Source organism: Zea mays, chromosome 10, assembly GCF_902167145.1.
Source record: "Zea mays cultivar B73 chromosome 10, Zm-B73-REFERENCE-NAM-5.0, whole genome shotgun sequence".
Lineage (NCBI taxonomy): Eukaryota > Viridiplantae > Streptophyta > Magnoliopsida > Poales > Poaceae > Zea > Zea mays.
In genome coordinates this window covers 83,375,995-83,401,492 of record NC_050105.1, presented here as the reverse complement: position 1 = coordinate 83,401,492, position 25,498 = coordinate 83,375,995, and the positions used below count along the sequence as shown (strand labels likewise).

At 43.1% G+C, this 25,498-nt stretch overlaps 1 protein-coding gene, 1 long non-coding RNA gene and 1 pseudogene across 5 annotated transcripts; all 3 read right to left on the bottom strand.

Moving 5' to 3' along the window:
- Positions 1–1,106: 1,106 nt before the first annotated feature.
- Positions 1,107–3,333, bottom strand: LOC103641304 (uncharacterized). Its single transcript, XR_560229.4, has 2 exons — positions 3,073–3,333; positions 1,107–1,930 (listed from the first exon to the last, which is right to left on the bottom strand). It is a non-coding gene; the product is annotated as an uncharacterized lncRNA (long non-coding RNA).
- An 8,133-nt stretch (positions 3,334–11,466) lies between these two features.
- LOC100276377 (uncharacterized) lies at positions 11,467–21,560 on the bottom strand. Of its 4 annotated transcripts, none has more exons than NM_001279445.1 (7): positions 21,210–21,437; positions 20,221–20,381; positions 19,596–19,760; positions 19,362–19,526; positions 18,917–19,051; positions 12,232–12,329; positions 11,467–11,931 (listed from the first exon to the last, which is right to left on the bottom strand). In NM_001279445.1, exons 2-7 carry the CDS (start codon positions 20,320–20,322, stop codon positions 11,739–11,741), a joined length of 858 nt encoding a protein of 285 aa, NP_001266374.1. In that variant the 5' UTR covers positions 20,323–20,381; positions 21,210–21,437; the 3' UTR covers positions 11,467–11,738. The 4 variants fall into 4 exon arrangements, with proteins under 4 accessions (NP_001266374.1, XP_035818877.1, XP_035818879.1 ...); XM_035962984.1 differs by having other exon boundaries at positions 11,473–11,931; positions 20,221–20,391; positions 21,210–21,560; XM_035962986.1 differs by having other exon boundaries at positions 11,477–11,931; positions 20,221–20,399; positions 21,210–21,483.
- Positions 21,561–21,908: 348 nt separating this feature from the next.
- LOC111590323 (uncharacterized) lies at positions 21,909–22,056 on the bottom strand (annotated as a pseudogene).
- Positions 22,057–25,498: the final 3,442 nt, after the last annotated feature.

The following is a 25,498-nucleotide window of genomic DNA, read 5'->3' as shown; positions in this document are numbered from 1 at the left end:
GAAAATGATTTTTTGGGCACTGCTTATCAATGTTATTTTGATACTTTGCGAAATATATATATATATTAATGTTGCTAACTAGTTAATAAAAAAGAGCGATTAGGGAAGAGACCTGGAAGAACATGATTCTTTGGCTCTTTCTAATCTTGCACCCACTCTTCTAATAAAGCTTCCATTAATAAGGGCTAGTTTGGCAATCCTATTTTTCTAAGGCCCCGTTTGTTTCCTTTCATTTTTAGAAATTAGAATCTTACTATTGAAATATGTTATTTTTTTTAGAATGTGACATTCCACCACTTTTCAAAGTTATCATATAAGTCTATCTCAAATTAATGGGGTGAGAGATGGAAATTGATTCTATAGATTTACATGCTATTTTTCTGATGTACAACTTATAGCACACTCTTCTACTTGCTTCGTTATAACATGAATATAGTATATAACTATCTCTCTCATATGATTTAAGATAATATACAAATATATTACATATATAAATATATGAACTTAATTAGTTTTTTCTAAATTATAATTATTAAAATGGAATTTAATTCCAACGAAACAAACAGGGCCTAAGAGATTTTCATTTTACTAAGGAAAATTAATTCATTTTCCTTGGAAAAATGAGAATCCCTTCGGTAAAATGGAGTTGTCAAACTAGCCATAAAAAAGAACAATGAGGTAAGGATATATTTATAGGAGAAGTTCCTTCATGTATTTTTGGTTGCTAACCAGTTTCTATTAAGATTAGAAATAACGAAAGTAGTACCATTCCAAGAATATGATTCTTGCATCAACTCTAATATCTTGGTACTTTTGGCAATGGAAGATACTTCAAAATATACTCCAATAACCACACCTGCCTTTGGATGTTAAGTGAAATAAATGTCCAATGGTGGGGGAGGATATCTTGTCCTGATGTAAATTCTATTTTGATTTAAGAGACTTTCCTCCTTGCCTTGTTTTCCAAAAACAAAACACGTCTTAGCACAAAAGCATCTTATATAACTTGTATCCTTCGGGTATTTGTCGCTAAACCCTTCAGATTGGAAACAAAAAAGAACGAAGAGTTAAAACAACAAGGCGGCAACAACTTGAACAAGGCATCGTTCAACAATAGAGTAGATTATAAGGGATGCCCCACCATTCACATTTCACGCTCGGCATTTAAAGTCAATAATGCATGCTAGCAATCATCTAATGGAACCCAAATCAATACAACAGTCAAGGACCACAACTCATACAAGCACGAAACAGGTTCTGAATATCAGGTACAATGGAGTTCAGGATAGAGAAGCAAAGCATGTGGCCAATGAAGACTAGTCAAAAATATGCATCAGGTAATCTGGATGCTCGCACCACTGACGATTATTGTCCATCCATGTTAAAGCATCCGTAACTGATTATAAGTTCTGTAGGCTAGCAGGCCGGCAGCTGCCACTCGCGCGTGTCGAGATTACTCCCCACTGTAAAATGTTTGATAACGAGAGTAAAATGCATGGTTTTCTCTAAAGTTTTGGCATGGATCTTCAAAAAGTCGAACTGAGCTCCAGGTTTCAAATACTCTTTGATGGAATAAACTTGACATAGGGGAGGAAAAGAATATGACACACCCATGCTCTATCGAGGCTCCATAGGACAAGCTTTGCCGTTGCTGGATCAGAGGTTCTGCAGGAGGAGTAGGCCGAGCGGCTACATCCAGGCCGCGCTCCACTAATCAAGCAAGCACCATTGGCTATGGATTCACTGCTGCGCGTACTTGAGAGCGTCTTGACATGTCCTGATGCCACAACGCAGATAGGCCAACAGTTTTGGAGAAGTTGGAGTTCCCGACGCCTCTCGCTCCAAGCACACGCGTGCATCAACCACTCTTGCATTGTGATATACTACTACTGCTACTACTACACTGATCCACGGTTTGGTCTACTGTTTGCTGCAGGAGAAAACAATACAATTCACGGATGACATATATATTGCTGTGTACCACCACCAGTTGCTCATGCCAGTTTATTTAGAGAGAGCATCGTATTCATCTAAGTATACATATATATATATATATGACAATACATGAAGTCAGGAGACAACCCATGCATATTAATGCTACATGTAACGTGTCCGCAGCTAGCAGAGACAACTCATCTACCTGAACGAACCAAATAATGTATGCTGATTATTATAAAAGAAGTGCATCGGGAGCAAACTGTTGAAGCAGAGCTTCTTGCCATGTACGTATATATCATGAAATAGTTAGCCGAGTTCCCAAACCAACTATGTTGGAGTTTCTCATGAACGCTGTACAATCTCTATGTGCTACACACTGAACATCATGCTCCATTATTGTACCCAACTTTGTGCACATATGCACAAAACCGGCTGATGTTTCACTTCCCACACTCTTCTCCTCACGCGCTCAGCTGCATTTTTGTAAAAACTCTCCACGTGCTCAGCCGAAGGATGTACAAAACTAATTTGGACTCTTTCAGCAGTGACTTTATTTTATAAAAAAAATTATCAAACGATTATAAAACACCTAAATCAGAAACCCTCAAGAGCAGATTCCCAAAATTCGGCCCTGTTCGGCAGCCCGGTTTCAGTTTCAGGCCAGGAACAATAACAGGCCAGGTTTCAGTTGATCCGGGCTTTTCACTTGATCCATGTCAGTTTCTATCAGAGAATTATTCTAGCTGAAACCTGGCCAGTTTCTCTGTTCGGCAGCCTGAGATTGGATCCAACCTAGAGGACAAACGCATTAACCAACACAGATTAGATGATGGGCTGTGACGAGCGCTCGCGCGTGCATCCTTATCTAATCGAGCCATGGCATCCTTATCTAATCGGAGCACTCGCGTGTGCTCCTCCTGGAGTATGGCGGCCAGTTCACGGACGCGCTGGCGGACGCGTCCCTGCTATCCCCCGCGAGCGATTCGTCTCCGAGGACGACGTCGTCAACACGCGCTCGCGTGCTCGGCGGCGAGAGCTGCCTCAACGCCGGCTTCTGCACCCGCGCGAGCAGCAGCTACGTGCGCGCCGCCGGATGGACCACCGCGATGTTTGAAAGCATTAACGAGAGCTTACTAGTGAGAAGGCAGCGGAGAGGGTGGCCGTCGTCGCTGCTTCGCGCCGCCACGCTGTCACCTGGCAGTGTCGTCTCTTCGCCTCCTCCGCCGCCAGCATTACAGATTGGATATGGAGGGCACTAGACCAAGATTAATGTCGAACAGTGGTGGAATAAAAAAAGTCCAAACCGGGCCTATTCAAAATGAGTCCATTTCTTCTCAGACCTAAACGAACACCTTTATGATCATACCTTATTACTATTGTTGGCTTTATTATTATGCATGATAAGATCATTTTGTTAATTGGAAAATGGAGCAACCACCTGAGACAATTGTGCTACCACAAGGGTGGAATGGAACGCCCTTGGCTGATTAATTATGAAAGCTAGTGAGGGATAACCTTACCCGAAAGGGGCAAGCGGAGAGTGAATCACTGCAAGTATAGAGAGGTTCTCGGCTGATTATGTTGTGATGGCTTTCCAGATGAGGAATTCCTATACTTCCTTTTGCCTGAAACGATAGCGGGTTTTCTCATTCTAGTGGAACTTTATAAATGCCTTATAGTGGATTCCTATCCATTCACCTTAGAAGTATCTAAGGGCCTTGCAAACCCAGGCTAGAGGGGAAATATGACTTGTGGGTAAAGATGCATAACCTTTGTAGAGTGTAAAACTGGTATATCAGTTATGCTCACGGTCATGAGCGGCTCGAACCCTCACATGAATAAATTATGAAATTAAATTTAACTGGACATGCATTGCATTGTGAGATTCTTCATTATGATCTATTGCTTAATTCTGATAGTATTTATTTATACTTAGTAATTGCTAATAAAATTTTGACAAACAAAATTAAAAAACTATGAGCCTCAACCACATTCCTTGGCAAGCATTACACTACACTTTATCCCCACACTTGCTGAGCGATGACCGTATGGGAGCTCACACTCGCTATAATCACATCAAGTCAAGAACAGGTATCACCAAGTAGAGGATCACCATGAAGATGAGTTTGGAGAGATATAGGTCATTGTATCCAAGTCAACTGTGGTTGTGGAGGATTGTTGTCGTTATATGATGTATTTTATTTAGCTATTTTTATATGGAAATTGTATTATGTAATAAATATTATGATATTGATTTATATACATGAGTCGTCATATGTGTGAGACTTGATTCTGACACACGTGTGAGATGCAATTGGATTTATCCTTAAATCCGTGTGTGACACTAACAAATAACATTAGTCAGCACAAGGAGTTTGCCGACGTCCGAGTTCTGCCTGGCCGAAACTCTGGCGACCTCTGATATTAGTAGTCGTCCCATATATGGATGACTTGAACCAATGTCGAGAAATACCTTTACTAACTTCTTGTTGACCATCAAATACAAAAATAGCTTCATTCTTAGGTTCTTCATTCATTGAAGATGAATCCACAAGGCCATAGCATGAATAATAAGGGGTTGTTGAGAAGGACAGCTCAAAACAACTTATTAGACAAAAACTAGCAACAAACACTATATATTGACCTCAACACTACGTCTATATATATGCATCAAGCAAGTTGTTATGGTGTTTTTTGCAGTACCAGAATTCTTTTTAAATTCATGCATCCTATACTTGTGTCCTCTGTCGCTGCACCACTCCTTAAGTTCTATGAATGGATGGTATCTCCAAATTCTCTAGTGTAACAATATTAGGAATGGAAACACCGCATGGTGTGTGACACGAAGTGTCTGTCAATAGTAAGTGAATTTCTAGATACAAAAAATATTTTCCTAAAACCTCATATTCCTAATGAAAAATATAGGTTTACATGTCTATATAGACAGTGATATTTGTGATACACTTTTGTTAGCAATTCGTCCTCTCTTCTCTAGATGCATAAATTGGAATGTGGTAGACATGAGTAGGGAGTGCTATAGTAGATGCTTCCCACCTTTTTATAGTTGTAAGCTTCGATGCAGCGAGGTGTAAATAACGAGTTGTTTTTCACTCGTGCAGTGTGTGAGAAACCAACCAAAACTGACTACATGAATGGTGCATAAATACAGATAATCACATGGAAATTTGTTGCTCTCGCGCTACGTAACAACGATATTAAAATAAAATAAAGAGTACTAGTAATTGGTGCAAGAATCACATGGAACGAGTACTAGATCTGCTTTATGTCTACAACTACACGAAGGTTCACTTACGTGGATGTTGAGCTCAAAAAACGGGTAGGCGGACGGTCCAACCCTGTAGGCCGGACAGTCTACAATGGCGGCATGGATGGTCCACGCGTGCATAGAATCAGTTAGGGTTCCGATATTATAACAGGATTTGTTAGCAAAACCTACGAGATTAACTCGAGAACCGACTTGTAACTGGTCCAGACCTCCTCCCTTTATATAGATGCGGCCAATTGAACCCCCACAATCGATCCAATCAAATCTACTTATCAATTTTACCTTATGCATTAGGAGTATCTCTAGTTTAGCCCTAGTTTAGCCTCCCTCTACCTCGAATCTTTACCTCTCTTCGGCTCTACGTCGACTAGAGGCGTCTTGGGTGGTCTGCCGACGCTAAGACACACCCTAGGATCTCACCTCCCGATGGGGTCCCTCCTCAGAGGCGAGATCTAGGTCTGCTGCAAAGAAGAACATGCTCTGCGCCATCGCGGACCGTTCGAACCCCAAGCACAGATCGTCTGGACGTACGCAGAGGAGCCGCTCCTGCGCCCAGGTCACGAATCATCCGGCCTTGTGCTACGGACCATCCACGCCTCCGCAAAGAGCACCGCCGGGTGGTCCGTTCCAGTGTTTGGCGCCCAGATCGGCGTCAACATACTTTTTGGTGACTCTGCTGGGGATCAGGTGTCTAGATCTACTAAAAATCAGGCCCTCAAATGGCTGGTTCTAAAGATCACAACGATATCTCTCCGGACAATATCCTGAAGCCGACTATTGAAAGTCTGACGGCCGACGAGCAACAACAATACGAGGACTACATGTGTCAAGCGAAGGAGAAATCCTTGTCACAATATACGGTGGATCGCCACCAGAAGGTTGTCAAACATGGAGAGATCGATGTCGCATATCTCTTCTATCTTCACTTCAAGTCCCCAACATAAGTAAACACGATGACATCCAATCTATTATACAGTATGTAGATCAACAACAGAATCAAATGAAACAACATATTGGAGGGTTAGAAGAATCAATTAGAAAGTTAACACGTTCATTGGAGAAAATTTGTTGCTCTTAGTTTTCCATCATATGAAACTAGTAATAGGATATCTATGTCTAATACATCGGTAACAAATGGGGTTCGCAACCCCGACCATTATATGGTATGACGATGAACTCATATCCATGGCAAATACCACCAACGTCGTCCATGCTTGGCAGATCAGCCCCCTAGACACGGTCGGACCGTCCGAGCTTTTACCCGGATAATCCAGCCCTTACATGGATTGTCCGAGTTTCCTTATCGGATAGTCTAGGGCCGCACCAGGACCACCACGTGGCACCCCAATAGTAGCAAACACAACCGGGTAGTTCGGATTTACCATCGGACAGACCGGATACGCATATACAGAATCTACTGTCGCACACCATGCACCAAATTATTATACACCACAGTAGCAGTACGTCCCGACCCCTACATATTTAAACCACAGCGTACCATATGATCACAGGCCGATCAACATTATCGATCGGTCACGATAAGAAGGTCGGCATAGCAACGCCCGACCGAATGAGCCCCATAGCCCAAGGTCCGGTGGTCTGCCACCAGGCGCAATGGCGAAAATTAGGGAAGAGATGGCTGGATTATTTCGAGATAAGCTTAGAGTTAGTGTAGCCAGAGTAGGGTAGTCATATCGAAATCCATATGATCCTCGGTTTGACACTATCCCGTACCCACAAGGGACAAGGATACCAGAGTTTTCTAAGTTTTCTGGTGAAAGTGGTAGAAGCACACACAAACATGTAGGCCAGTTCCTAGAACACCTAGGCGAATTGGTCGATGGGGAAGCCTTTCGTGTTCGTTTATTTTCTTTATCCCTTACTGGTATCGCTTTTGCCTGGTATGCCGCCCTGTCTCCTAATTTCATTAATTCCTGGAATGATTTAGAGAGTAAATTTCATGAGCATCTCTTTTCTAGGGAATATGAACTAGGGTTGGTTGATTTAACCTCAGTCCGACAGGATCACGAAGAATCAGTTAATGATTATATCCGGAGGTTCTAGGACACTAGAAACCGAAGTTTTCGAATTCATGTCGCAGACAAAGAGCTAGCAGGTAGGGATGAAAACGGACAGAAATAGACTGAAAACCCCCTCTCCTGTTTCTGTATCCGCATTTTATCGTCGGAAACGGGGATTGAGTCCGGAATAGTCGGGAACGAAAATGGGAGCGGGATAAACGAAATTGCGAAAACAAATGGAAACAGAAATACTAACGGAAACTCATAATTTAATACAAATAGAAATGGTATTGATGTTTGACTAGTGATTGATTGGCAGTAAAATAACATAAAACAAATAGATATAGAGAGACAACATTATATAGTTGTTTGGTCGCTAATTATGTACATTTAGCTACATTCGATGTTGTTTAAGACTTTAGATCACTTGTCATTGAAAAGAGTCGATGGTTAAAATGGTCAATTGTGCTATAATTTGTCACATAAATACACGATGCTTTAGTTTATATACTAATGAATATTAGGCTCGTCTCATATTTATCAAATACGGAATAAATACGGGTTCAATCCGGATAAAAATGGGATCCCGCAAAAACGGACGGAAAAAATCCTCTCTCGTTTCTGTCTCGTTTCCATATTTTTTCGTAAATACGAAAACGGTCGGGTCAAATGTGGAAAACGGTACGGGTCGGAATGGGATTTTACCCGTCTGTTTTCAACCCTACTAGCAGGGCTAGCTTTTAATTGTTGCTATCCTACTTAAGAGACAAATTAAATGGCACTTAGTTCTTTTCAATAGCTCAGCTACATCAGCGGGCTTTGGCCTGCGAAAGTCGATTTAAAGAGACATTAAAATCGGTCGCCCGTACCATACATCTAGTAGAGCATGATAGTTCAGATGATGAATCCAGATGTATATACCACTGAGCTTGTTTGGCCAACGAAGGCCAAATCTTCTGCATGTTCTTCTTTACATCCGGTTCAAAAGAATCAGCAAGAAGAGGTTAAATTTACTTTAAATGTTGCCAAATGCGATAAAATATTTGATGAGCTACTAAAATGACAAGATTAAATTAACAAATATTGTTTCTCTTATGGATGAATTAAAGAGACGTGCTTATTGCAAGTGGCATAACTCTTTTTCCCATACCACCAATGATTGTAAGGTTTTTCGTCGACGGATACAATCAGCTATAAATGAGATCCGGTTGGTTTTTTTAGGAGATGCAAATGGACACACAACCATTTCCTATCAATACAATAGAACCCACAAGCAAAAAAGTCCTGGTTCAGCCGGAATGGCCGATAAAGGCAAGGGCAAAAGCATCGTTATTGGTGATCATCACACGTCAAACATATCGCAAGGAGGGATTGCTCGGAAGGCTCCGGACAAGAAGACTAACAAGTCCAGAGGCACCGAGGGGTAGGCTCAATTGAGCAATCGAGCACGACAACCTGACCCAAGCACCTACGCATAGACGGTCTGGTGCTCAGACAGACGGTCCAGCTGATTCAGCCGGATAGTCAGCCTATGCCCAGGGCGTCAGCCTTCACACAAAGAATAAAAGGGGACACATGGGCAAAGCAAACATAACACACATGTTTGGCTGGTCAAAGCCGACCCTACTTTTGATTAATTGCTCTCAAAAATATGCTAACAAGAAGGTCGTTCTATGTGATCAACCAACAAAGAAACCTCGGTCACCTGCTAAAACAAAACTGACGTAAAACGGTGTAAAAGGCGACGCAACAAGCATCGTCTATTCATCCTGTGATACCAGGATACTTTCCACCTGCCTACTCATTGTCGGTATATTGTCCTATTCAAATGTGGAATGGTACGACGATGAACCCGTGGTGCATACATAGTCCATTTTCCTATTCAGGCTAGGGGGCACCTTCATTCTATATATACCTTTTGATATTTTGGTCAGATGATCATGGCCGAGAAATATGCAATCTGAAACGGCCCTTATGCATTGAAGCTCTATTGAATGATCATCCTATTGAATAGAAAAGCTGGTGACTTGCATCAGGCTTAGATCTTAATTCGGGAACAAGATGACTTGTGAGATCTATTGTTTTTCGAAGATTGTTGGCAGTACATATGCTTTTGGTTCGTCAACTTCCACCAAAAGGCAGGAGGGCATATGTTGAGCCCAAAACGGGTAGGCGGACAGTCCGGCCCTGTAGGCCGGACAGTCGCGGTGGCGGCGCGAACGTTCTCCACGTGTGTAGAATTAGTTATGGTTTCGGTTCCCTTTATATAGATGAAGGGCTACGACCGATTGAACTCCCACAATCGATCCAATCAAGTCTACTTATCGTTGTTACCTTATGCATTAGGAGTATCTCTAGTTTAGCCTAGTTTAGCCTTCCTCTACCTCGAATCTTCATTTCTCTTCGGATCTACGTCGACTAGAGGCGTCTTGGATGGCCTGCCGACGCCAAGACACACCCTAGGATCTCTCCTCCCCGACGGGGTCCCTCCTGAGAGGCGAGATCTAGGTCTGCTTCGAAAAAGACGACGCTCTACACCATCGCGGACCGTCCAAGCCCCAGGCATGGATCGTCCGGACGTACGCAGAGGAGAAGCCACTCCTGCGCCAAAGTCGCAGAGACGCGGACCGTCCGGCCCTGTGCCGCGGACCTATCCTTCTAGGAAACCATGCCCGTCGTCCAACAGCTGGTAAGTTCACCAAAACTGAATTCCGAAAATGATTTTTAGTAGAAAAATAAATCCAAACGGTTTAGAAAATCATATCTTCTTCGTTTTAGCTTCGATTTTAGTGGTTCTTGAACCTACGACCTCGTAGCGACGCATATAATATTATTTTGTGGTTTGTTTCTATTTTTGGTGTAATGTTATTTTTACCTATTACATGTCTATATGTATATATTGCTCCGCATAGAAGCGAGGTGGCACAAATCTAAAGCCCAACTTTTGGGGAAGCATCGAGACAACGGGTTATCACAAGTAAAAGGCAAATTGTGTATTTGATCATATTCTTTGACCTAATAATCTTTATGATTCTTGTTGGTTATTGATTATGCGTGATAAGATCATTTTGTTAATTGGAACATGGAGCGGCCACCCGAGATAATAGTGCTACCACAAAGGTGGAACAGGACGCCCTTGGCTATTTAATTAGAAAAGCTAGTGTGAGTTAATCTTTTCCTAAAAGGGCCAAGCGAGGTGGAGAAGTTGCTGGTATAGAGAGGTTTTCTCGGGTTGAGCTATATGCGATAGCTTTTCGGACGAGGGATTCTTATATCGCTCCCTTCAGCCTAGAAACCCTGGCGGGTTCTTTCATGCTAGTGCAACTTTAGAAATGTCTCGTAGTGCTACTCTGTCTCGTCTCCTCAATAGAGATGAATGAGAAGTCCTATTATATAATAAAGATGCGATATTGATTTATGTACCATGAGTCATTATATGTGTGTGATTTAATCCTAGCATATATTTGAGATGTGTTTGTATTTGTTCTTAAATTCAGGTGTAATAGTTGATCGGTCTCTCATTGGAGTTCGAGAGGATGGAGAGCTTTTTTGGTTGTTGTGGTTCATAGGTTTAGATTTCGACAAAAACAGGTGGCAGCTTTGGACGAGCTCATTACGTTGAGTATATATGATGCGTTTTGGATCGAGTTGGATTAGGGTTAGGGTTTTCTAATTTCAGACTATCATGGCAATGTTTTGGTTAAAATAATTTTGAAAAAATGTTTTAATCTTCAAAAAGACTCTGAAAGCTAAAAAAAGATCCGGAAAAAATCGCGGGAATGTTTTAGAACCCAATAAGCTCGAATAAAATAGTTAAAGATCAAAAAAATTGCGATAAACTTCCCACTTGAAGATCTTGACTTAGAGAAAAAGGAAAACACCTTCGAAAAGATAAGAAGTAGATAGACGATACGAAACGGGTCAGTAAACATTTTCTCAATCAAAATACTATGTAAGAGCAATATGAATACATCAACATGGTTTTGTCTACGGTTTATTTGAAAGAATTTAAATGAAGCAAAGATCAGGGTGTTATAAATCCGTAGGGTGAATCCATGAGGATAAGATCAATGACCAGTCCTTTTGACTTGTTTTTCACCACCCGGCCTTGATTCGGTCCAGTCTTGAGATCAATCAATAGCTTCAATCCTCCAAAATCCTTATAGGAAAATATAATATAGTGATATTGTTGATACGCCATTAAAATTCTCAAAAAAAACTAAGAGAAAAATCAAGAAATAATATGACATGTTCTAGATATTGGTCCATTAATCACAACCAAGAGGTCCAAGATATCACTTGCAGATAACATAACCCTGCTACTCCATGACATTTGCTTGAAGATTATCATCATATTCCTCTATTTGAAATGCATGTTATAATGTTATCCTAACTTTGCATAAACTCGTCAGTCCGCAGCATTATTAAGAACATATACCTAATAATACACAAAAGGTTTTACAGTACATTAGGATGCCTGAATTATCACCAGGCTACAAACCTAAGACCTCTTCCATGGTTACAAACCGGCCCTGCTCGATTGATAATTGCCCAGCCACACCGACGGCAACAGATAGTAGGCCGTCACTCAAGTTCACAGATGGTCCGGATGCACCTTGAGCCCTTATAGCAGACAAGAAATTGAGGTGCTCCAAGTAGCTGGATCCATGATGAAGACCTTGATACCTATGACACACACACTTCGTTAACATACAAGCCAAAACTTGCAGTATGCAAAACTATGCATTCGATCTGCATGCCCTAAGGCAAAATTAAATATTAAGTTACTTATTTCTTTGGTTCAGTCTGCCTTGGTTATCTGAAGCAGACTACGCTGGTGCAAGAAGCACCGAATCACAAAGGTGGGGCAAGGCCAAGAACAAAATTATTACTTTTGAGACTGTCATTTGAATGTACAGATACTCCTTAGATCGTAGGACTTGTGAAAACTAAATGCTAATATGGGACAGCAAAAATAGAACATACTTGATCCGTTCATCTTCCGCCATTATTGTTACAACTCCATCTCTGCCTTCTGTTCTCTTTCCAAACCTGACAATGCTCTCTGGAACAAAAGTTTCGCCCTGTTTCAAAGAAAATGTATCACGTACACCAGAACTGAATATTAAACAGAGACAGGATAGCAGAGACTCAAAACCCAGGAAACCAGATTCAACTAAGAAATAAAAGAATAGACCATTTTCTTTCATCTGAGAAAACACTCAAGGTAAGAGGAACCTGTGGTCGACTGTGAACAGTAGCACAATGGGGACTCAGTTCATACTTAGTACAAATTAATCTCTCCCTCTCTCTCAATGCCGAAAAATCTAACTGATAGACAATATTATAAACCACTATATGCCTTAGTCCTTTTTTAGCAATAATATTGTTGCAGATTCTCAAGGACTCCCATAACAGTCTCAGTCCGGTCCAGATGCTTCCCATGCCTAATTGATTCGATCATATATCTAGCTACTCGGAATCATCAGTTTGACCTTCATCCTGAGCTTTGTTTTCATGCGGCGAGGTGCATGCTCATGCCTTTTACCACAAGCTTTTTGTGAACTGACTCACTCATCAATGGTTCACCATCCAAGATCAGTCTTTGAAATATGGCAGGTAGCATTCATGATATCTCAGCTAGACTCTAGAGGCTACCTTATTGCCCAAAAATGAGCCAAGACAAGAAGAAATATTTTGGTAGATTGTCCTAGACCTCCAGGTAATACAAGAAGGTGATCGTTCTGGCATTACTGATTATATATACTACAGAAAAGCACAGCTATTTCTTGGATTTGTGAGTTCAGGTTTGTAGGTTAGTTTGAGCCTACACAATTTATGGTTCTGTTATGAGTTAGACATATCCGAAATAAGCCACAAGTAGCACTAATTTTTAATTTTACATAAATATGTGCCAGAAGCTAATTCAAGAGCCCAGTGTAGTTTTACCCACTTGAATCACATTGTGCATCTCAAGATTTACCTACAACAGTAATGACATAAAAGTACACATGCTATTAGCAAATGTAATACTAGTAAAAGGATAACGCTAGGCCATGGTTCTTCAGGCACACCGCTTGTCGGTTTCCACAAACCCCTATCTAAGGACAATTATTATGGATGTGCATATTCAATTCTTCCATTTGTCCAAAGCATTCTCAACTAATGTTAGACAAGCTTTCCTTCAATTGGTATATGTTACGAATCCTGCTGCGATGCGCAGGACGGGGAGGCGTACACCACGAAGGGTGAGTTAGTAGGGTGGATTGAGTGGAGGAGCGCAGGGAATAGGGCACGCAGCGTGGCGGGTGAGGAACACGATCACCAGGGCGCGTGGGGGTCGCCACTGTGATCAAGCAGCCGCCCACGCAGGTGCGACTTCTTTTGATAAAAAAACCCTATTACAATCTGAGGCACCCTTATAGCTCCGGGGCCTAACAACTTAGGAGATTATTAAGGAGATAAGCTCCAGGGAACAACTTAGGAGATTATTAAGGAGATAAGCTCCAGGGAGGATAAGCCTCCTAAAACTTCTCTAACACCCAGCCGCCATCTAACAAATGGCTGGGCCTAATTATTCTGGCGCCTGGCATATTGCCGGCCCACAAAAGAGTCTATAACACTTCCCCCTCCTCGACAAAGAGCTCGTCCGCGAGCGCGAATGTTGGATGCTGCTGTTTGAATTCTTCCACCTGTTCCCATGAAGTATCTGCATCTGAACGCCCAATCCATTTGACCAACACTTCCCAGACTCCTCTGTTGAGTCTGGCCCTTAGAACCTTTTCTGGCGCTGGGATAACACGCCCATGTAGAAGAGGTGGCAGTGGAACCAACTGGGATGGGGCAGGTCCCTTAAATTTCTTTAGGAGAGAGACGTGAAACACATCATGAATTCTTGCATTTGGTGGTAACTGAAGCTTGTATGAAACAGCCCCTATCCTCTGAATGACTTGATATGGACCAAAGAATTTGGACCCCAATTTGGATGGTGCAGCTGAGGTGACGCCCACAACAGTCCTTTGTTGCAATTGTAGCCATACCCAATCACCAATGTTGAATTCCACCTCCCGACGCCGTTTATCCTGATAACTCTTCATAGTTACTTGGGCTTGCACTAGTCGGTCCTTGATTTCAGCAAGAAATTCATCCCTGTCCTGCAACTGGGAGTCAATCGCAGCCACCTTTGAGTCCCCTGCTTGATAGGAGACCATTGGAGGAGGCTCCCGTCCGTAGACAACTTTGAATGGAGAACATTTCAGTGCCGATTGATATGATGAATTATAGCAAAATTCTGCCCATGGTAACCATTTCAGCCATGATTTAGGACGGTCCCCAGCTAGACAGCGCAGATACATGGTGATTATTCTGTTAACAACTTCTGACTGACCATCGGTTTGTGGGTGGAATGCTGAGCTCATTTGTAACTTCACTCCAGCCATGGTAAATAGTTCAGTCCAGAACTGGCTAGTGAAAACTGTGTCCCGATCACTGACTATCGAGCATGGCAGACCATGAAGTTTGATAATTTCGTCAAAGAAGGCCTTTGCCACTGATGCTGCTGAATATGGATGGCCTAAAGTAATAAAATGACCATACTTAGAGAACCGATCCACCACTGTTAGAACTACTGACTTGCCACCAACCTTTGGAAATCCTTCAATAAAGTCCATTGATATATCAGCCCACACCATAGAGGGAATTGGCAAGGGTTGAAGTAGGCCGGCTGGGTGAAGATGTTGAGTCTTATGTTGTTGGCAAACTGCACAGCTGCGCACAAACTCCCTAACACGTTGGAGAGCTTTAGAATTGTAAAATGATGTGCGCCACCTATGGGCTGTCTTCTGCACGCCTTCATGACCAGACTCATGTGCTTGGGCCAGAAGTTGAGGCCACAAAGTGGATGCATCCGGGATGAATACCTTGCCTTTGAACCGTAGTAAGCCATCTGCCATTGTCCAGTCAGGACTTGCTTTTCCCTCTGCCAGCTGAGCGCGGACTGCAGCCACTTGAGGGTCCGAGTCAGCCTCCGTTTGCAAAGTAGAGAAGAGATCAAAGGAAGGGGAAGAAAGGGTATACACAGTTCCTGTATCTTCCTCTCGGCGAGACAATGCATCTGCTGCGCCATTCAACTTGTCGGGCCTGTATTCCACTGTTATATCATACCCAAACAGTTTGCTGACCCAAGTATGCTGAGGGATTGTTGACAGCCGCTGATCAAGCAAGAATTTTAAGCTATAGTGGTCAGTGCGGACTGTAAAGGGTCGGCCCCAGACATATGGCCGCCAGTGTCGAACTGCCTTTACCAATCCAATCAACTCCCGCTCATATGCTGGCAATTTTTGGTGATGGACACCGGCCTGCTAAAGAAGGCTATGGCACCATCGCCTTGGTGCAGGACTGCTCCAAATCCAGAGCCGGAGGCATCACAGTCAATGAAAAACCTTTTTGTCGAAATCCGGTAACTGGAGAAGTGGTGCTGTCAGCAAGGCTTGTTTGAGTTGACAGAAAGCCTCGGCTGTTTCCTCTGTCCAGTGGAATGCATCTCTTTTCAGAAGGGCTGTAAGAGGAGCTGCCACTGACCCATATCCTGCTATAAACTTGCGGTAATACCCTGTGAGTCCTAGGAAACTGCGGAGTGCTCGGATGGTCCTCGGTATGGGCCATGATTCAATTGCGTCCACCTTGGAAGGGTCCATGGCGACCCCCTGCGCAGAGACAATGTGTCCAAGGTAAGTGACTACAGATTTACCAAATGAGCACTTGGACTTCTTAAGAACAAGGTTGTTGTCTCGCAGTAATTGGAATACTTGCTTCACATGTTGTAAGTGTTCTGTCCAAGACGAGCTATATATCAGAATGTCATCAAAGAATACCAGGGTGAACTTTTGGATGAAAGGCTTCAGTATATCATTCATCAGAGCTTGGAATGTGGATGGCGCATTAGTCAGGCCGAACGGCATGACTAGAAATTCAAAGTGACCACAATGTGTACGGAAGACTGTTTTGTGGATGTCATCCGAGTGCATCCTGACTTGATGATAACCACTCCGGAGATCCAGCTTTGTGAAGAAACTTGCACCTCGGAGTTCATCAAGTAGCTCGTCCACCACCGGAATTGGAAATTTGTCCTTGATTGTTTTTGCATTTAATTCACGGTAATCAATGCAAAACCTCCATGTTTTATCTGCCTTCTTGACCAATAATAAAGGTGACGAGAATGCTGATGTGCACTCTCGAATGATGCCTTGTGCCAACATCTGATCACACTGACGCTCAATCTCGTCTTTAAGCAGTTGAGGGTATCGGTAGGGTCGTACAGCCACTGGTTCTGTACCAGCCATCAACCGTATGTGATGGTCTTGGCGACGTGATGGTGGCAGTCCCTGAGGGTCCTGAAACAAATCAGAGAAAGAGGACAGCAGTTCTTCCATACAATCCCTGTTCTTGTCCATGGATGCAAATCCCAACACTGAGTCCCCAACCCCTATCAATTGTACCAACCTTCCCTTCCTCCAGAATGCCATTGTGTGTGTGTCAAAGTGGCAGACCACCGGTCCTAGAGATCGCAGCCACTGCACTCCTAATACGAGATCGAACCCATCAAGAGGCAAGGAATAACATGTGGTGAATTTCTCCTGGCCGATGGTGAGGGTTGCTGTGATTTGACCCTTGCTTGAAATGCGTTCTCCATTGGCAACTTTTACCGATAGGCCTGGCTGGGACAACACTTGCAATCCGAGACGTGCCACTGCAGCTTCACTGAGGAATGTGTGAGTGGATCCTGAATCCACTAGTGCAGTTAAATTGATGCCGTTGATTATGACTGGGAGCCTGAGAGTATCTGTGACGCCTATCCCAGTCATGGCCTGAAGAGAAATTCCCAAGTCGACTGGTAATGGAGGTTCTGTGGTTGTATCCTCTTCTTCCAATTCAAGCAAGAATATACCACGGCCTGAACACTTGTGTTCTGGTGAATATTTTTCCTTACAGTGGTAGCATTCTCCACTGGCGCGTTTGGCGGCTAACTCGTCTGGAGATAGGCGCCTAAAACGTGGTCGGTTCGCCGTAGTTGCTGCAGGTCGTGCCATTGTTGGTGTTGCAGGTTTGGAGGGTACTTCCAGAGCTGCTGTGGACTGTCCAGTGGAGCTGCCCGTGTGCATCAAACGTCGTTCATACACCCTGGCCAGATGCATAGCACGCTGCAGCGTCTCTGGAGTTTGTAATTCCACATCAGTTCGGAGAGGTTCGCCTAAGCCTGCTGTGTACATGTTAGACTGTTGCCGATGAGACATGTCGTCACAACGGCACAACAGGGTTAAGAATTGGCGCGAATACTCTTCCACGGGCCTGTGCGCTTCAGTTCTTTTAAATCAGCCATGCCATTGAACCTGAGTGGTGGCCCGAAGCGCATCTGGATGAACTCAATGAAGCGTGTCCAAGTCAGCACGCCGCCTAGATCGCGCTCTAAGGCATAGAACCATTCCGCAGCCACACCTTCCAAGTGAAGCGATGCTTGCCAGACCCTCTCGTCTTGATGAACTCCCATGCCGCGAAAATATGTATCACATTTGTTCAGCCATGGCAAGGGATCAGAATCACCATCATAATGGGGAAAAGAAAAATTGGGCCTGCGTGGTCCTCCTTCGTCGTGGCGATCACGGTGTCCACCAAGAATGCCCCGGCGACCACTTCCATATCCATCGTCGCTGCCCCCAGATGCAGTTTGCCCTGCACCAACATGGCTCTCGAGTGCAGGACCTGTAGGCAGGGTCATCGAGGGCAGAGGCTGTCCCCGCGGCGAGCCCGTCTGGGTGGGGGGTTCCTGCTCCAGGAGAGTGATACGCTGCGCATGAGTGTCCAGCCGGTGATTCATGGTGGCGAGTTGCCCCAGAATGCGATCAAGCTTCTCGGAGTTCGTCATCTTCCCAGTCTCGTCGTCGCCGCCGGACATTGATGTCGATGCAGCGGCTGAATCTGATACCAAATTGTTACGAATCCTGCTGCGATGCGCAGGACGGGGAGGCGTACACCACGAAGGGTGAGTTAGTAGGGTGGATTGAGTGGAGGAGCGCAGGGAATAGGGCACGCAGCGTGGCGGCTGAGGAACACGATCACCAGGGCGCGTGGGGGTCGCCACTGTGATCAAGCAGCCGCCCACGCAGGTGCGACTTCTTTTGATAAAAAAACCCTATTACAATCTGAGACACCCTTATAGCTCCGGGGCCTAACAACTTAGGAGATTATTAAGGAGATAAGCTCCAGGGAACAACTTAGGAGATTATTAAGGAGATAAGCTCCAGGGAGGATAAGCCTCCTAAAACTTCTCTAACACCCAGCCGCCATCTAACAAATGGCTGGGCCTAATTATTCTGGCGCCTGGCATATTGCCGGCCCACAAAAGAGTCTATAACAGTATAACAAATATATTAATTAATTAACACTACTTTCACAGAAAGAAACATTTCATTGAAGGGAACATGTACTTCTACAATTGGTGACATTTTTTCCCTCAAGTTTCAGGCCTTTCTTGTAAGGATAACATACTTGTACGCTGTAACTACACAGCAGTATAACTAAGTTACCTAGAATCACATCTGCAAGAGGTTACAGATTAATATGTCACCACTTGGAAAATAAAAGGTGCAAGAAAAATATATAGCTGTATTTGTACCTTCCCAATGTCACCAACCACACAAATTTCTTGCTCGTTTCTACTTCCTTCAGCAAACATGCAGAGATCAAGCATGCCACGGGAGCCATTATCAAATTCTACTATCACATATGCATTATCAATAATATCTGGTACCTGCATTAGGAGATAATCAACTTTTAGCCACTACAGGAATGTTTAAAGGCTGCCTTCAGCTTGTGGTTTATTTACTGTTATTGATTAGGATTTCCAACTGCAACATTATACAAATGCTAGAGCAGTGAGTCTAAATATAAGCACTCAGGCTTTCACTGTTACAACGATCGCAAGTCTTTCAGTAGAAAGAGAGACGAAACAGAACATCTTTATTGAAAATAGCATGCTGCATGAGCATGAGCACAGAGCTATGCATGCGCAGAATATGCATCCAATGAAATGTTTTAATCAAGCAGTGAGACAACCAGACCTGTCCATCATACACTTCATTCTTATGGTTAACATCAATGGCTCCTGAAGCCATCACACGAACTGGATTTGCAGCCGCAAACAATATCATCAGATCAAAGAAGTGGCAGCACTTCTCTACTAGAGTTCCCCCACTGTTACAATTGAATCTATTCCAGTTGTTTACCTGCAAGTTGTACCTAAAAACAATAAGTGGACTTGTATGTATTGCAGGTAAAAACACAGCTAGTAGTACCTTAACAAGGAAAGGAAAACGGTGTTCGCGTATTGCCACCATTCTGACTTGTCCTAGTGTACCGCTCTTAACGATGTCTATCAGCTTAGCAACGGGTGGCATATACCTGTATTCTAATCCAACTTGCACAACTATCTCTGGTCTCTGTTTAGCAGCTTCAATGACCTGTGCGGAAACATAGAAGCCAACAGATATTCAAAGAATGTGAATGTCAAAATGAAACTGAGTGCTGGTCACATTATCTAAAGTTGGCAACATGGTTACATGGTACTTTGCAACATTTATAGATACTAATACAGTAATACACAAAAAACTGAATGACTGTGGCATGTCGAGTGAAGCTAAAACTCATGAAAACAGTTTTTGTTCGAAAACATGAATCCCAGGTTCTCAGATTAGAACAATGATATGGATTTCCTTTCTTGGTGGGGTAGAAGTAGAATCAAACTCCGCTATTACAGTGTAATAGTTTGGTGGTCTCTCAAGAAGAATGAAATGTCAAAACTATGGAACAGGTAGACAACAGTGAGGTGATATCAAGAAAATAAACAGAGTAGATGCGCTAGCTAGCAGCTCATGACCAAATATCACATTACCAATAGGTCAAAGTACCGTACTAACTGACCTTCTTGCAGTCCTGCACAGTGGTGCACAGGGGCTTCTCGACAAGGATGTGCTGCGGTTCACGATGGCGGATGATGTCCATGAGTATCTCGTAGTGGGTCATGTTTGGGGACGATACGATGATGGCGTCACAGAGCCCGCTGTCCAGCAGCTCGCGGTGACCTGGAAAGATCTTGAAACCTTTTGGATGTCACTAAGATTTACCGAATCAGTAATTAGTACCAGACTAAGAACTCACATGGTTGTGCTTTGTATAGTGCCACTGTCTAACCATAACTGATTCATATTCTATCAAAATCTGTTTTTTATGTACGTAATATTTTACAAGGAGTGGTAGGAGCCTCAGGGTGCTCAACCACAACGGCGGCTTGGTCCAGGCCGCCGGCGATGGCGCCGCGCGCAGGGGTGGTGACTTTAGCAGCATGTTCCGGACCAAGTCGACGCTGAGCAAGCAGAACTCGCTGCTGCCGACGAGGATCAGGGAGTCCGTGAAGGAAACAGTTGAGGGGCATAACCGCGAAGTGCCGATTCTATTTTTTGTTGCCCACAAAAAATAATCTAAAACATGTAATTAGTCGTGGTGAGGTATTTTATGTAGGAGGGGTGTGACTGAGGACATGTTTAGATCCATCTGTCAAATAATTTGCTGGCTAATTTTAGCACCTTAGGCTCTAAACGGGCTAACTAATAAATTAGCTAATTGTTAGCCAGCAAATTGTTTGTTCATTAGCCATTTGACTTGCTAATAGTTTCTGATTGATTATTTACTATGTTTTAGACATCAAACATATCATGGTTAATTGTTTGACAGCTAATTATTTGTCGGCTAACTGTTAGCAACTGACAAACAATTAGCTAGGATCCAAACGGGGCCTTAAGGTGAGCAATTAGGCGAGCGCAACCAATATCGGGCTATTTTGGCGAGCGGCCATGAGAAGCTTCCGAACTCAGAATCTCGCGGATAATCAGGAGGGTGGAGCGGGGATATACCTGGGGAGGCGGGAGGCCGAGCTCAGCGGCGAGCTGGAGGCCAAGGCGGAGTGACTCCTGGTGGGGGTCGGCGAGGCCGGTGACCCGCACCCGGACGGACTGCTCCCGCTCGACCTCTGTGGCGAGGTGGGCGAGGTTGTGGAGGTGCTCCCGGCCCATCATCCCCACCCCGACTATCCCATACCTCACCGCCGCCGCCGCCGCCTCCATCTCCTACAGCGATGATTGTAGTGGACTGGAGTGTTGACACTTGACAGGTGGTTGCTGCGACGCCAATCAAAAACGAATGAAGCTCGCTTTCTATTTAATGGATAAAAAAAATAGCTACTATGTTTGGTTAGTTGATATCATATCAAATATTTAGATATTTATCATGAGTATTGAATATAATCTAGTTATAAAATTAATTACACAATTAAAGACCAAACGAGGAGATAAATTTATTAAGTCTAATTAATATACAGTTAGCAAATGTTTATGGTAGAATCATATGGGATAGTCATGAACTAATTAGATTTAATAAGTTTGTCTCATCGTTTAGTTCTCGTCTGTATAATTAATTTTGTAATTAAAATGTATTTAATACTTTTAACTATCATCCAAATTTGAAATATCCACTATACCAGAGAGTAAATTTTAGCTCGAGAAACCAAACACTGCTTCTGTCCCTTAAAACGCCATGCAAACGCAAATAATACAATGTCGTGCGCTGCAACGACACAATCATATTTGATACCCATAAAAAATAAATTTAATATCAAAGTGAACATATAGTTCACATATCTAATATTAAACTGATAAAAATAAATATTACACTTTATCTTAGTCAAAAGGTCGATAAAGCTATGAATTGAAAACAAGTCTAGCCTTTTATAGCTCGCTCGGTTGTTCGTCCTCTTACAACTAGCGAGGTGGTACCATGTGAGAGCGTTGTGTTGCGTACAGTTTCTTATCGTGTTAGGCTTAAGTGTTTCTCATGTCTCATATGTGGTGTAACAGCCTATTGGGCTCATTGTGCTTATGGAAAAGTGGGGGGAAAGAACACACCTACGTGTGTTTTCATGTGACGCATGACGTACGAAATTGGTTCTTTAAAAAGTAAAGAAATGTCTCTCAGTCTATCTCACCCCTATTATACTTCATATTTCAAACTTCATTCTATAAACAGTATAATCTACAATGCAAAAGAGTGTTTTGCACAACCATATGCATGTTCTGCTGAGTACAACCTTAGATCAGGTCCAACATGGGTGCTACTAATTTGAGTCGAGCCGATGATATCGATCAGACTGGTTTCATTGCAAGTCAATTCATCCACTCGTTTGATCGACCGCGTTAGAGTCAAACATGTCGGTACCGATCGATCTGTATTGACCTCTACTTCTTCAGCTGCATGACTAAGCTTACTTGGGATACTTTGTCTTTGATTTTGGAAATCGACAAAATACTTAACACACTTATTATGAGCATTGCTCACTCCACCAACATGCTCAATTAATGCTTTATATGCATGCTTCTAATCATTAAATTATGTTTTGTTGAATCTACCATATCCAAATATTTATGTCATCCTTGGCTCTTAAAGAGAAAACAATATAAGCAAAACGATATATCTTTGAAGTCGTTATATGCTAGCCAATCATATCTTTTATACCAAGATTTAAAAAATGCTCTTTTCTTTATGTTATTTTTAGATTGTCTCGAAGGAAAGATCATAATACATTGAGATTGTCCTTTTTGAATGTAAACCATTCTAACTAGATATCAAATCTAAGGAGAAAACTTATGAATTTGTTTTCTAAGCGTAGGATCACTTACCATTTAATCTAAATTAAAAGCCATGGTTAAGGGCAGAAGGTTGTGGTGGTAGTTGAGGAGGTGGTCGACCGCCTTATGGTATCAAATACCTCATCATCACTATGATCCTAGCAATCGCAAGATTCATAATCAATCAATACTTCAACTGAATCAACAATTCAAATGTTTAATGATTCAAACAATTCAATCAATAATTGTTCAAATAAAGATAATAACCTCGGGCATGGTCGAGCACTCAATCCTCGGGCGTGGTTGGATGGGCGGCCAACTAGGCGTGTGAGAGCACCTAGAGAGTGGTGAATAGGTGATCCTGCAAAACTTGCTCCAAACAAACAAACTTGGTCTAATAAATGAGTTAGAGTGAATTAAAACCAAGTTCATATGAGAAGAGAAGATAGAAGAGAACTCTTCATTCGATTGCTTTCTTAATATGAGTATTAAACTAGAAACAATGTCACAAGTGAATATGAGCAATAAGAAAGACAAGAATAACAATAAAGTAAAGTGGACAAGAGACACATCGATTTTCCCATTGCGGTGACCTCTTTTAGTCAAGGTTTGCACTCAACCCCTCTCAAGTGATCCAAAGATCAAACTTGAGTGCCACATATATCTTCCTTATATCCTAATCCTGTTTGTGAGGAATCTCCATAAGTTGGAGCACAATAAAAATTGGAGTAAGGGAGGGAGTAAGTGCACACACACAAAAGCACAATCGCAACAACAATACGCACACAAGCCAAGAAGAGAGTGCAAGAACAAAACGACAGAGTGACAGCTCAAGAAACACGCTCAAATCTCTCTCAAACACTTCAAAGGTGTGGTCATGGAGTCTTGGAGCTGTAGTGTGCTCTTAGAATGCTTAGTGTCCTAGTAGAGGCGCCTAAGGGCCTCTTTTATAGCCCCAAGGGGCCAAAAGTCGTTGCTCCTTCATTTGGAAACAGAAGATTGCCTTCTGTTCTCGGGTGCAGTGGACAGTCCAGTGTACACCGAACATCCTTGTTTGCAACGGTCACAAAATCATCTGATTGGTTGCCTTCCCTTTCGGGTGGGCACCGGACTGTCGGGTGACCCTTTCCGACCGTTGGCGTGCTGACGTAGCCGGCGAGCCTATCGTTGCCCTGCCTGGAGAGTCGTTGGCCGACCGACACATCGGAATGTTCGGTGATTTTTAACCAGCGAGCCCAGCGAAAACCCAAGAGCAGCCAGTTCACCAGGCCAGTACCAGATTGTCCGGTGATGCCTAATCTGGCCCAAGTTTGGCTCTTTTGAGCCAAACTCATTTACTTCTTTTTGAATCTCTTTGAGATGATCCATAGCACTTAGACAAACATACTTAGCTACTAAAACAATTGACTAAGTGTTAGAATCATACCTTTATCACTTCACTTCAAAAGGATTTGTAATATGTGCAAACTCAAGTCCCAAAAAGTGCTTTTCTCTACAAAATGCGTTAGAGCCCAAACACAAGTACAAAAAACATTGTAAATGACCTATGCAACATATTTAAAAGTGCAAACCTCACATATACCATTTTCCACAAAGTTGCATGCTTGGGCCCATGTTTCTGCTCTTTTGGACTTGATCTCCTCAATTTGCTGTGTATACACCTGTGCTCATGCTCATGGAAGGAGTGTTAGTACAAAGTGATGTGTTGAGCATTTAATCATCAAAACAACTAGAAATAGCCCAAGGGTACGTTTTTCTTTCAGCATGGTCGGTGGCACTAGCCTGGCAAGGCGGAGCCATGCGTGGAGGAGGGGTGCTGTCGCACTGGAGCTAGGCTATGGGGCAGGGCTACGCTACGGTTGACGTGGCCTAGACTAGTCAAGTGGGCGGGGAAGAGCAAACAACCCATTGTGGTTGGCCCTGGCCGAGCGGAGCTGCGCATGAGAGAGGGGCGCTACATGGACATCTTGGACTGCTCTACTGAGTCATCGAAGGTTTCAGTTCGAGCACGTGTCCGAGCTAACCGATCCTGGCCCGCCCATGATTCCAATCTCTACACACCGATACTACTAAGGTATCTCTAGCAGCTACTCATCTTCATCCCTATTTCAAATTCCACTATGTAGTATGCACGATCTATCGATCATAGCTTAAGCGAAGGCCTCAAGCATCTTCTTATGTTTGACTTTGCCTTTGCTACTTTCTCTAGGTTTTAACAGTTTTTGTTTAAGTAAATTTTTTATATGATAAATTTTAGTAGCCAACCAAACAACCCTCGGTTGTCATTTAAAGTTCGCACCATGGGTCGGTTAGTCTAGTAGGCCTTAAATTGTCGCCAACAGATCGTGCATGTATTCGTACAAAACAATTGTTTTGCTTTGTACAGGACCTAGGCCATGGTCCCTGTGTTTTGACTCTGGACCACCATTTGGAGAGATGAAAAAACATGGTAATCTGTAGCTACCTCCGCTGCGGGGGATAATTAACTATTTACCATCCTTATGAATGACAACTCTCCAAAA

What these genes read in the sequence shown, in the direction of transcription:
- LOC100276377 (XM_035962984.1), bottom strand. Translation starts at nt 21,419, where the DNA reads ATGGAGGCGGCGGCGGCGGCGGTGAGGTATGGGATAGTCGGGGTGGGG. An exon ending in GTTTTCCTTTCCTTGTTAAG is followed by an intron (nt 19,527 to 19,595) that starts GTACTACTAGCT and finishes TACAACTTGCAG; the next exon opens with GTAAACAACTGGAATAGATT. An exon ending in TGGTTGGTGACATTGGGAAG is followed by an intron (nt 12,330 to 18,916) that starts GTACAAATACAG and finishes TCTTTGAAACAG; the next exon opens with GGCGAAACTTTTGTTCCAGA.